Source organism: Pelodiscus sinensis, chromosome 1, assembly GCF_052426305.1.
Source record: "Pelodiscus sinensis isolate ZL-2025 chromosome 1, ASM5242630v1, whole genome shotgun sequence".
In the NCBI taxonomy this organism is placed as follows: Eukaryota; Metazoa; Chordata; order Testudines; family Trionychidae; genus Pelodiscus; species Pelodiscus sinensis.
In genome coordinates, this window is record NC_143052.1 from 90,062,116 (window position 1) to 90,075,456 (window position 13,341).

The window sequence follows — 13,341 nt, forward strand, 5'->3', positions numbered from 1 at the left end:
CCGAGCCATCCTTGAACTGGTGGGTTGTTTCTGCTTCCTCTTCCCCTCTTGTGAGAATGTCAGCTACTTTTTCCCTCTCCTGCTCCCAGTCCTCCACTCAAAACTCCCCTGTGCTCTCAAGAGGAGTGGGAAGAACTGTTTTCTTCCTAACGCAGCTATATTCGCTGTTCTTCCCTGGGGAGATGGTGAAGACAGCCAATCACAGGGGTTTTCCTCTAGGAAGGGCTGAAATTTGTGTGAAGGCTGGAGCTTCTTGCGTCACAGTGAAACTGGCTCCAGCAAAGGCCAAAAATCCCATTAAACAATATTTTGACAATGCTACAACTGGCCAGCTACCAGCAAAGGCAAGCAAGCTAGTTAGAAAAGCAAGCAACAAATCAGTTTTTTGATCAGGCTCGAGTAGGCTAAGTAGCAGTTATTAATGTCTAAACTTAGCATCTGCCAATATGGCTGCTGGAAAATAGGGTTGCCAGATGGTTTCAACAAAAATACCGGACACACTTGACATTACATCACAATCTACATTAAATCCTATTTAGAAAATACCAGACATTTACATTTTCTCATTTATATTTTCTCAATTTGTTTCCCGAACAGAAAGCTCAAATACTGGACTGTCCACTTCAAAACCAGACACCTGGCAACCCTACTGGGAAACAGTTTGATTTTTATGAGGGAGGAATAATTCCAAGCTGTAGGCCAGAGTTCAGTAATCCAAAAGAAATATTTGCCAGAAAGGCTAGTGATAACTAAATTAAACAACCAAACCAGATCGGGTTTGCAGTAACTAAACTACAACTGATTGCTTACAGGTCTTGCAAAACATGTTTTGGCTTTTAGGAGAGCAATGCCCTCCCTGATATTTTGCAGTTGCAGGACTGTAAGAAACCTGTTGCTGTTAGAGCCAAGTATCTTAATGAACAGCTCTGTAGTAAGAGCAATCCTTTTGTAAGGCCTGTGGAACTGATTCCTTCTCTGTACATGATTGTTCTGCTGCTGATGTGCAATACTTGGAAGCAGGAAATGTCACTCTCTCCACATGTGGCTTCTGTTACTAGATTGCAATACAAGGGGAGAGCTATACATTTGCCTCCCTCTTGAACATTGGTTTGTACAGTCAGTAAATGCAATTTCAGTTTTGGAATACTCTAAGTTCCCAGTCATAATGGCCTTAATCAACAATCAGTAAATAGTGGTCTCATTCTTGAATCAACCTGTGTTTTTATATCCACAGAGTGAATGATAAAAAGAGGACAGGCCTAAGACTTTGCCACTGTTTTAGAGAAATTAATTACAGTTCACACTGTTAGCATATCAGTAACACCCTCTTCTTCTATATGCACACCACTGTATGTACTATTCCGCTTAGGTTTGTTTGTTTGACACCCACCAGAGTCAACCTTGGTTGAATCCAGTTGTGTTCGTGCTGGTGTGGACAAAGGATACTACAGTTTTGGAGTGACACTTTGAGTAAGATTAGCACTAACGTGGCTGGAGTTTGTGGTGACACAGATAGCCTACCAAAAGTATACAGCTCTTTACTTGGCTCATTCTGGATAGGTCTCCCTTCCTGCTTCACTCTTGGGCTCTCTGTTGGGACACTCGCCACCCTATCACTGCTGCCATCTTGCATAACTCATGATATAATTTTCTGGGATTGAATTATAACCTTCATAGTGTGGACTATAAACATTACAAGGCAGTCCAGTTAAATAGAAATAATGAAACTCTATTGTGTATATGTGGTCTTAGCAAAGTGCTTCAGAAATAAATATAGAAAGCCAGGTTTATTTTTCTACCTGTTGAAGAATCCATTAACAGATATGTAGCTGAACAAGTCATTGTACGTTATATTTTTGGGATGTATGCTCTTTTTGCTTGGCATAGCAGCCTTGGTATTGGGGCCAGCAGAAGGAGTAAAAGGCAGTTTTAGAAATGGTGGGACTCAAGGCAGAAGAGCTCAAATCAAAATTTATTGGGGCTGCATTCAGGATGGTTGAGTAGTGAATATGGGCTGTTCAGATGGCCTACAGAACAGATGTAGACAAGATGCTTCTCATATTATGCACTGCATCAACTACCACCTGAAGCTTGTTATTGTGTTAAGCATAACCTCTGAGATCCGGAACAATTTTTAAAATTAATTAGAAGATGCTTTCAGTTTTCACAATTTTTAAGTTCCAAAAATCAATGGCAATTTCAAAACTCTTCCTGATGCCTCTGAATTGAGCTATTTTGGAGGTATTCTATCCAGCATGTACACTGGATTACTAGACAGGCCAGAGCATAGAAAGCAGTGATAACAAAGCTATCACAAGGCTGTTGACAAGTGATATACCCAGGTTATAGTCCAGACTAATGAGTTGTCACCTCTGCCCTCTAACATGGGGTGCTCTTTACAAATCTTTGCGGTTGTAACCTCCAGTTTGGACTGTTCACAAATACGCTCCAGCATGGCAAGTCACTCCCAGCTATGTCTGTGTATGCTCCACAGTCAGCCATACTTTGATTCGTCATCTTTGGCTATACTGCAGTGTGACTCCCACACACCCGCAGTCCTAGACTTTTTCTCCCAGAAATGCCTAGTACTGTCTAGCCCACTCCTGGACAATATAGTCAATTATTCCTTTAATAGAAATAATATACACAAAACTTGCCACCCCAAATGGAGTTTCCTCAGACATTTCAATTCAAATAGACTGGATTAGATAAAATAAGTGAATTAACTACAAAGAGATTTTAAGTGAGTACAGGCAATGAGGCATAAAATCAGAAATGGTTGCAAGAAAAATAAAGATAAAATGCAAGTGGTACCTAATTTGATTTCTCACCACATTTTTCAGCAGTCTTACTGACCTAAATTCTTCAGTTGACTTGCTGCTGCCTTTGTCCCTTCTGGTGTAGTCAATCAATTGGGCAGACCAAGGAGGTAGCTCTGTTGCCCTTTCTGGAACATTTCTAGATGGGAGTAAGGTAATAGGCAATCTGCATAGTACAGGGAAGGGGTCCAGGACTTGAATTGCCCATTCTCTACTTTCTAAGCTAATGCCCTATCCCCATGGCCATGCCAGGGAACTCTATGCTGTTCTTTGCCACAATATAGTTGTGTTTGCTCCTGCACCTCTTCCTGCCAAAAGTCACAGGTAATGGTCCATCAGCCTTGTTCACATGTAGCTGAGGCATAGCTTGTCTTTCATCTCTGAGGAACTGGTATGGCCATTCCGAACACTTCTCTGGAAAACATACTTTTAGGGGAGACCTTGCAGTGGCACTGCTGTAGTGAGGCATCTCTGCTGTTACGAGATTTTCTGTCTAGCCGCCCTATACCAATGGGAGACAGCTCTCCTATTGACATAGGTAAATCACCCCCCAACTAGTGATGGTAGCTATGTTGTCAGGAGCGTATCTCTTGCCAAAACAGCGCTGCCCACACTAGCTTTTCTGTCAGTAATTTATGGTGCTAAGAAAGGTGTGGTTTTTTTCATACCCACGAGCAAGAGGGTTATACCGACAAAAGTGCTATTCTGGACACCACTTTAGTCATAATCTCAGTTTATGTTTTTAATTTCACAAACAACACTGCTTTTTGTTATGATGTTATTTATCAGCAAATTAAGTTTTTAAATGATGTCTCACAAAGGCATACTTTGTTCATTCACAATAGTGTGTGGGGGTAGGGAGATGGAGACCATCTGAAATGTACTGCAGAGCATGAGTCTAGGCACACTATTTCACAGATGAACTCAATCACCAATTTGACTGATGTCTCTCTTGCATTTCAAGGTGAGGAGCGATTCTTGCTTGAGACTTGCAAAAGTTAGGAAGTGCTGCCCTGGAACTCTTGGAAATGGACAGCTCTGGGCTTTATGTCCAAAAGCTTATCCCAATGGAAGGCAAATTGAAAGAGGTAAGCATTTCGGGGCGTTTGGATGCAAAGGTGCAGAAAAATCAGCTCTATATGCTTGAAGTTGCAATTGTCTTTTCTTTGCAACCCTGGCAATACTTGAGGTCAGATGTTATAGCTGAGGTGACATGGCTGCAATGCTATTTGGAGCTCTGTGTTTTGCCAAAAAGGGTGCAATTAAAAGAAGCGAAATTCTGTCATTGCCTTCTCAGCTCAATGATGTAACTATATCCTGGAAAGCAAATAGTGGTAGTAATACATTTCTAGAGTGCCTTTAATCTCAAAGCACTTTACAGACTGGGTTTCCCCATTAAGGCTACGTATAGACTGCAAGATACTTTTGAAAAAGCCTCTTTCGAAAAAAAAGGGTGTCTAGACTACAACCAGTATTTTTGAAAAAGCAAGCTGCTTTTTCAAAAGAGAGCACCCAGGCAGTCTAGATGCTCTCTTTCGAAAAAAGGCATTCTTTCTTGTAAAACGAAGTTTTCCACGTTCAAAAAAACTGCCATGTTCTTTCAATTTACTGTCAACAGAATGCGGCAGCAGTCTAGATGCAGGGGAAGTTTTTTCGAAAAAAGGCAACTATTTTTGAAAAATCCCTGTAGTCTAAACACACCTATAACTTGTGGGTGTATGAACTTTGCCTCATCTATGGTAAAACAAAAAAAGCAGTCATGTAGCACTTTAAAGACTAACAAGATATTTTATTAGGTGATGAGCTTTTGTGGGGCAGACCCACTTCTTCAGTCTGCCCCACAGAAGCTCATCACCTAATAAACTATCTCTTTAGTCTTTAAAGTGCTTCATGACTGCTTTTTTTGTTTTACCAAGATCAGACTAATACAGCTACCTGTCTGTTACTTTTCATCTGTGGTGGTGAGTTCTGGGATAAGTTGGATTTATATTGCACTTTTGACTGTATTCCTTGCATTCTGTCCACTGATCAATCTCCCCTTGGATTTCTTCTGACATCTCAAATTTCCAGAGCAGTTTCTAACATCTGGCTTTATTTAATAAGTATATAAATAAAAATTAACCTGCCAGTGACTGACTTCTCCTCCTCCCTCTCTCCACGAAAAAGTGGAATTTTCTTCCCAAAATGACACTCAGTTGAGGTGGAGGATAGCTAATAGTACCAGTGATGAGTAGCCCATGTCCGGGGTGGGGAGGGAAATGCGTATAGTGTATAGCATTAACCTATACATTGTGGTTATTGGTTAATTGACTACACTATTACATCCCTAGTTAGCATTTGGCTTGCCTGACCAGCCTGATGGAGTGGAGGAACATGGATGCTGGTTTTTGTTGCTGTAATACTGTTTTATGCCTGAGAAATGCTTTGAAGATTCCCAAGGTGAAGTGAGAAGACTGAACCATGTGTCTTCACCAGTTTATAGGTTGCTTGGGGGCTGTTTAGTCTGCTCACATGCATGCCTTCTCCCCCTCATTTTCTGTCATAAAAAAGAGAGAGTGACTGGGTTAATGGAGCATGTCAGAGGATTGAGGGCAAGGTTTTGGCGGTGAGTTACTGACTCGAACGCCTGGGGAAGTGGTATGTAACAGCTCAGACTTCTCATACAGAATAAGCCTCTGGCTCAAGTTGTGGTTTTTATGTTTATATATTTGTATATGTATGTGTGTGTATATATACATATATATATATATATACACACAGTATATATATTTTTTGTAATTGTAATAACTTAGATGGATTGATGTCTGCAGCAGCGGGTCAAGGTGCAGGAATCAACAGCGCTAAATATAGGGAATCTGATAGGAACACAGAAACCAAGAAAGAGACCATAATAGTGAAAAAGAGGAGTATTCTTATTCCAGTGTGTGAGCAGAGGCAGAAGGAGTACCAAGCAAACAATTAGCCATACATTATCAAGATACGGATTGTTAGGGCAGAAGCATATGGTCCGGAATTATTCAACAGTATTGATGGAGCTCAGGGGAAAAACTCTCCAGAGGCTGTGATAGAAGAGAGACTCAAAGGTAAGGGGCTGGGATTGGGGAGAGGATGAGTACATGGAATCCAGCAGTACCTAGCTGTTTAAATGGGATTAAAATCGAACTCATGGTGATTTTGACCTACATGTTCAGAGTTAAACAGATCATCAGATGTAGGCAGGAATTTAACTTGGGACATATTGTTGGGACCTGAGGCAGAGAGCTTCACCTTCTTTTGTTGTACTGAGCACAGCTAGTCTATAATTGAATCATTGATTACAGGGGCTTGTGGGTATTAGTGGGGATCAGTCCTTGCCAGCTCCTCTTTCTTCACAGCCATATTGGTCCTTGAAGAAGAGAGTGGAGCCATATATGAGAATTCCTTTGATCAGCCATTAAATTATAATGGACAAGATGATTTTCTGGGTAGGAAAGCTCCCACCTTCAGGCCTGTGGTTATTCTCTAACTTGTGGGAATGTGTTGGAAAATTCCCAGCAGTGTGCTTTGCCAAAGATTAAGATAGTCAGTTGAGGGAAGTGGTGAAAGCCCCTTTGCTGCAGTCACTTAAGCCTAGAGTAAGCTGTTGTAAGGAATAACCCTGCATCTGCTGAGATGAGAGCCAGGATGCAGAGAGTATGAGTTACCTAACAATTTTTAATCACTAATTTTTGCAGCTGTGTAAATTCTGAGTACCCTTTCCTCTCTATAGAGTTCTGCCCCCAAGCCTTCTTTGTCTGAAACTTCATTTATCCAATTAGAAAGAAGCTAAAACTCCCATCTGCCGGCTTCACTTTCATTCTCTTCTCCAGGCTGGATGCAAAGAAGAAAGTATACTAAAGATAACATCTTTCTGGGATCCATGGGCCCTTTGAGAGATGATCAGAGGGAGGCCAGATGATCTACTGAATGCACACAAGAACCTTTCTCTTCCACAAAGTCAGCATCAGAGCACTCCCCACGCTCCAGCCCCATCCAGGTTACCCACTCATTACCGGGCCTTCCGCAGCTGTGAGTGGGAGGTAGTGGAGCGATCACTCAGTAGCCTGCAGGCCAGTGGCTTCTACTGGGGTCCCTTATCTGTGAGTGAAGCACACACCAAACTGCAGCAGGAGCCGGTGGGGACCTATCTGGTGCGGGACAGCTCTCAAGGGAACTGCCTCTTCAGTGTGAGTGTTCGGATGCCAGGAGGCCCAGTCAGCTTCCGGATCTCCTTCCGGGAGGGATACTTCTGGTTGAAGGACTGGTTCTCGGACTGTGTAGTTAGGCTGCTGGAAATGGTGGTGGCAGGAACCCAGACCAACCCTCTCCACTGTGATGAAATGGGAGGAATCCCCCTGGTGCTCTCTGTACCCCTCTGCAGGAACCGCAGAGTTGTGCCCAAGTTGCAGGAACTTTGCCAACAAAGCCTGGAAGCTTACAGTGGGACAAGGGAGGAGAGTCAAAGATTCAGAGACTGGGAGAGGCACATGGGAAGGGCAGTTACTTTGCAGTTTGGAGAGGAACAAGGCAGAATATCACCCAGAATTCACCATCTACATAGAGAGGGAGACAGCTGCGTACATGTGGCAGGCAAAACTGAGCAAGTGTCTGTGACACGCTAACTGAATATGCCACTGCCATTGGATTGTACTTTTCCTGGGGGGAGGAGAGGGATAGCTTGAATCTGCTGACTACAGAAGCTGCCCTCCTGAGGTAGCAATGTGTAGCTTTTCCCTGTGGCAGAGTAAAACTGTCCCAATCCAGCACTTTTTATTCCAGTTACTGTAATGCATAAGCTTCAGAAACAAGGGCAATGCTTGTCCTCCTAGCACATCCCTCTTCCCCTGTATTCCAAAGTGCCTGAGCAATTTCTTTCTGGAAAATCTCTCCTTGCAGAAAGGTCCAGCTGAATTTCAAAGACTTTGATGAGCACTGATTTAATGCCAATCAGGAACTGTACACTGATCTCTGATACCAAAGAAACTTTACTCTGTGTGCGTGCACGTGTGTGTGTGGAGAGAGAAAGATTTCACAACATGCCACTTCAGAAATACAAGAAAGGACTGTCTAATATTTGCACTGGAGGAAACTGTTGCAGATGTGTATTGTACACAGTTCCTTCAGCTTCTGCATCGCTTGTATTGGAAGCTGGGCTTCATAGCTTCATTTTTTATGGGCACCTTGACTATACTGTTGTGGGATAATATATTTCAGCCAACCAAGCGTTGGTTTGGGGAGTCCATTATGCAATTGATGGTATCAACAGATGTGTCTGATGTGCCATCATGTACAGTCATCTGGCAGTATGCTACCGCCCCCTGCAGATCATCATTAAAGGAGCACTCTACAAAAGCTAGGTTTTTGTCTAACAGGGATGGAGACATGCTTAATAAAACTTACTATTAATAAAAGTGTTTTCATAATGTCTGTAAAAGGAGCTTTCAAAAATGTAATAATTCAGCAGTGCTGGAAAACCAAACTAGCATTGGGCCAGTACATGAGAATAAAAGATTCACTGACCATGCTGAGTGACGTGAAAAATGAAAAAAGGATTCATTAAAAACAGTCAGTTTAATTTCTGCATTTTTTATGTATTAATCTAAAATACAGGTATCACAAGGAGGACACTGTTTCAATATATATGAGTCCTAGATTTCAAATATTATGTTTGTATTGCATTGAATACTATGGTAGGTGCCTCAAAGAAAGGCTTGTTTATACATGAGCCTGATGCAACGAATACACACTATAGATGTGTCATAGCTGGTGAGGGTGAGATCAGACATGGGGATTAGACGGAATTATGAAAATAAGGTCTATAAAGATTGGGTTAATCTGAGTGACATCAGCATTTAAACTCTGCCCCTAAAAATGTACCTATGAGAACAGATGCTTCTGGCAGAGAAGATATTGTGTGTGTGTTGATTTCAGCATGTGGATTTCTGTGTTACCTCAAAGCAAATGTTTGAAAATTTGGTCCATCAGAACAGTTTCCTCTAAAAAGAGAAAACAGCTTAAATTGCCTCATTACCATAGGTACGAAGTTAAATAACAAAGTCCGTGCAAATAAGTAGGCTCTATTGTACCTTTTAAGTCACACATCTTTTTAATGTCTCAGGCAGCAGAGAGGCAAGGTGTTCTCCTGATTAACAGCTTGCAATTTTTTTTCTGGCACTAGTTTCTAAATGGTCAGAGTCCTGGGCTGCTGCACACTTCAAAGTGAAAAGCGGAAATAGGTCCTGCCCCAGGCTCTGCCAGGATTTTTTAAAAGAAACTTATTCAGTGAAATTGGCATGACAAGGTCCTCAACAGCACAATCAAAATATTCTGTCCCTCTTGTGCAGGACTGACTGCAAAGTAGATGGAGAGGCAGATGGGCCAACAGGAGGCAGCCAGTGACAGCAATATTTTATGCTGTTTTGAATTTCATCAGTGTTCCTAGTTTATAGGGCCAAGCACTCTTTATTTCTGTGCATTGCTGTGGAACCACTGTCCTTGTGCTCCTTCCTCAAGCATGAATGCCACCTGTCTGCCCTGTGGAGTGCTCTGCATTCCCTTACTCTCCCCATTTCTGGAAGACAGGTGGGACGTAGTCCTCCCTATGTGGCATTTCACTCCTTTCCTATGCTCTGCTACAAATGCAACACCTGAAATATGCCAGCTTCCCTCCTCTATTTACTCCACATGCAAGGGAAAGGAACTGACTTATTTCATTAAAGTTTTCAGCTATGCTCAGGAATGGCTGTTTTACTGTGGATATATAACACTTTTTGGGTATGTCCACACTTGCATCCTCCTTTGAGAGAGGGATGCAAATGCAGACATTCAAAATTGTAAATGAAGCCAGGATTTAAATATCCCAGGCTTCATTTGCATAATCATGTTATGGTGCTATTTCGAAATAGCGCTATTTTGAAATAAAAACGCTGTGTAGATGCGGTTATTTCAAAAGAAAACCTTTCTTCCAAAATAGCTGTTAAACCTCATTTTACAAATAATAAGAGTTATTTTGGAAGAAGAGTTTTCTTTCGAAATAACCACATCTACACAGCGTTTTTATTTCGAAATAGCGCTATTTTGAAATAGCACCATTACGCGATTATGCAAATGAAGTGTGAGATATTTAAATCCTGGCTTCATTTACAATTTCAAATGTCTACATTTGCATCCCTCTCTCAAAAGGGAGTGCAAGTGTAGACACACCCTAAGGGAAGAGCCATCTCATTCCATTGCTTTGTCCCAGCTGTGAACTAGGGATGTGAAAGGTTAACTGGTTAATGGGTAAGCATCACCCTTAAAGGGTGATGCTTACCATTCCGGTTAACTGGTGCAGGTTGGAGCAGCTCCCGTCCGCGGCTGCTCAGGCATGCAGCAGGCAGCGGATGCTCCAGCTAGGCTGGAGCAGCCCCTACCTGTAGCAGGAGTGCCACTCCAGCCTTCCCACCATCCCTTTTCTCGGTTAACCAATTAAACAGGATTTTACATTCTTACTGTGAACTGTTATCTAATTATTTGTCGTAAAAATGAGCACCTTGGGTTGAACAGCTAGCAGGTCTTGAATCATTCCTTTGTTACTGGTCAGGATTCCTCTATTTGAAAATTACATTAAGGGTAAATAAAATACTCTGGCTCCTACTAAAGGGATCTTTTAGTTCACTTTAATGTGTGTGCTTTATACCTAAACCACATAGCCCATGCTTAAGTCTTTCTGTTATAAATAGTTTAATTCATGTGCAGCCAATAGGAAATTGTTTTGAGCTCTGAGTATGACAACTAATGTAGAAGTGCTAAGTATTGTTTTATTATTAATGTCTAAAACAAAGATGTTATGCATGTCTGTCCCAGTTAATCGAAAGACAAACTTCTCTCAGAGTATAGGGTGGGAGAAAGATACCAACTTTGGGAGGTCTATGGAGTGGGAAAGTGTGGTAGCAATTTGCATGTAAAATATTTTGGAGATGATGTTTCCTTCCTGCTCCCCACCCCCAGGAATTATGGAAAAACCATTTTAAAATCTATGGAAAATATGGATTAAGTAAAAACATACGTGTTTGCCAATGGAAGTGTTTAAATGTATCTCTCTCTCTGTAAAATATGTTATGTTAAGAAGGATTTTGCTGCTGTCACTTATTGGGAGATATTTCTGACGCCTTGAATGTAGATTTGTCCATCCCCACTCCAAGAATGAGAGAACCCCTCCTGACGTGAACGCTAGTGCCTCTCTGGATGTCCGCAGGTCTGTATATTTTTATAGTACTCTCTTTATCTACGGCTCTCAAAACCCTATTCAGGGAATAGGAATACAAGGTAGGTTCAGGTCTGACTGGCACACCTCATTTTGCTTAGGAAATGATATAAACGCACACATCAATTTTTAAAGCATTCTTGCTGCTTGAAAAAGTTAAAAGTTGATTGGACTCCTAAGAGGTTCTGAATATCAAGTCTTAAAGTGCTGGAGTTGTAGTCCCAACAGGTCACAAGCACAGCATAGGAAACTGGAAATTCCTAACAGATGGTATTAGTAACCTGACTCTCACTAGCTGTTTTAATAATGCTTGTGAATCTTAACCAGTCAGGTTGAAATTTTCCCACAGTCCTTGGCTGAATTTTTTAGTTGCTTCTCAGTGTACACATGTGCAGCAGGGGCCTCCCAGCCAATGGATTTTGTATTATCACTACCTCTGATAAAAGTGTCTGTATTCATTATGAATCTGCCTCAACATAGAAACACAGAGTGCACACAAATGCATCTCATATATTGCATAGCATTAGAGCATTACGAATGTTTGGATTCCTGAATGTCCCCCTACAGTATCAGAATTTCAAATATATTTTTTCCTATACAGTACTTGCAATAATGTCTCAGATTTGACCTCTGACCATTTTACTGAAAACTGTATGTTTGCATCAGAAGTGCCTCATAACTTGCTAGAACTGATAAATTACAAGGATAAACTCAGGGACTAGTCTATATGACTTCTTCAGTTTTTTTATTTTACACCAAATGTACCAATTCTTGGGTGTATAACCCCATTAGTATTGTTCATGTGTATATGTGGACTGATGGAATCTTCTGCTTTTGTCATGCAAGTGCCTAACAGGAAGAGGAGACAGAGATTAGGGAGGGTGTGTAAAAGATAGAATAGATCTCATAAAGAAAGACAAAAACAGGCAGTGAGACAGAGCCATGCTAACTCCTGATTCCTTTCCTGAGAATTGTCTGAGCTTTTGGGTCAGTGCACCTAATAGCACGATTGTGAGAAAAATTCTCATTTTGATTTAAGCTAAATTGTTTAGTTCCAAAACTTGACTTCCCTTGAAATCAGTTCAGAAGGGAAGGGCCTGGATGGCACAACAGAATTGCACTCTGAGCCCTTTACCTCTGTCACTGATTTAATTCCACCACTATGTCTGTAGTAACCAAAAGTTATCATCTGCTTTTCTGAACTGAGATGGGGGGGGGGGGGGGGGCAGGGAGTCAGGCTAGTGCCTAGTAGACAAGCACAGATATAGGCTGGGGGTAAAGCATATTGCTTGGGACAAACAGAGTAAAGCTTCCTAGCTGTTAGACCAGGACAATAAGGAAGGCTAGTGGCAGGCTGAATACATTACAAAATAACAGCTTTGACCCTTGCCAGTCAGAGGGGACAAGACTGGGACTAATAAATGTCCAGCCATGATAAAGCTAGAGGGCTTAACCAAAGTGTGGAGAAAAAGGAGAATGCTTTGCCAGTGGCTTACTTGCAAAATGCACTAATGCATCAAATCTGTAATAAAGGACAAGCACCTGCATGTTTTAACAAAGCTTTTAACAGCCTGGAAACTGGACAACTGCATTTTCTAATCAGACAGCCAGCTTTTGAAATCTTACCTGCCTGTGGCCAAGTGAACAGAATTTTTTCCTGGCTTATGTACACATCAGGAAATTTATGGCAATTAATGACACCACTTTTGACAGTCCAGTGCAGAGGCCAAGGAATGACCTCAGCTTCCCTAGAGGTGGCTCTTTACTGAGGCATGGTGATACAGCGGTACAGTGTGCAGGGGAGGAGAGGACTAGGACTGCTACTGGTTGAACTATACCTGGTTGGGCATAGAGAAGACTCCTGCACCAATTCACTTAAAAGATAAAACCATTCTTTCTGTCTCTTGTATGGATTGAATCTAAAAGGAAACTTTCCTATGATGTAAGCTAATGAATGTGATGCTATGAACCCTGGGCTGAAAACAGTTCAGTTTGTATAAACTATATTTTGTATATTTTTAAAAATAATAAAAATCTTTCATAAACTTCTGTGCTTGCATTTTTTTCTAAAAATTCATGAGAATAAATTAGAATTGAACCCACCTCATTATGGCTCTGATGCAGTAAGGTATAGAAGCATGCAAGAAAGTTGATTCAAGTCAATGAAGCTTTGGACTTCAATAAAACTCATGTATTTTAAATATTTTGCTGAATTGGGACTCATAGAAGGAACAAGCCAATCTGACAATCTCAGATGAG

At 41.4% G+C, this 13,341-nt stretch overlaps 2 protein-coding genes across 4 annotated transcripts in view; both read left to right on the top strand.

Moving 5' to 3' along the window:
* Positions 1–3,783: 3,783 nt before the first annotated feature.
* On the top strand, positions 3,784–9,703 carry LOC102460336 (suppressor of cytokine signaling 1-like). Of its 3 annotated transcripts, XM_025183294.3 has the most exons (3): positions 3,784–3,907; positions 5,612–5,902; positions 6,668–9,703. In XM_025183294.3, the coding sequence occupies exon 3, from the start codon at positions 6,734–6,736 to the stop codon at positions 7,457–7,459; it is 726 nt and encodes a 241-aa protein (XP_025039079.1). In that variant the 5' UTR covers positions 3,784–3,907; positions 5,612–5,902; positions 6,668–6,733; the 3' UTR covers positions 7,460–9,703. The 3 variants fall into 3 exon arrangements, with proteins under 3 accessions (XP_025039079.1, XP_075791754.1, XP_006120561.1); XM_075935639.2 differs by having other exon boundaries at positions 5,612–9,703; XM_006120499.5 differs by lacking the exon at positions 5,612–5,902.
* NFAM1 (NFAT activating protein with ITAM motif 1) overlaps positions 3,789–13,341 on the top strand; it is a 54,564-nt gene continuing 45,011 nt past the window's right edge. The window contains exon 1 of the mRNA XM_006120502.5: positions 3,789–3,907. The gene's annotated coding sequence lies outside the window, so the exon portion shown is untranslated. The remainder of the gene's footprint in view (positions 3,908–13,341) is intronic.

Coding starts and splice junctions, on each gene's coding strand:
- LOC102460336 (XM_075935639.2), top strand. CDS start 6,734: ATGATCAGAGGGAGGCCAGATGATCTACTGAATGCACACAAGAACCTT.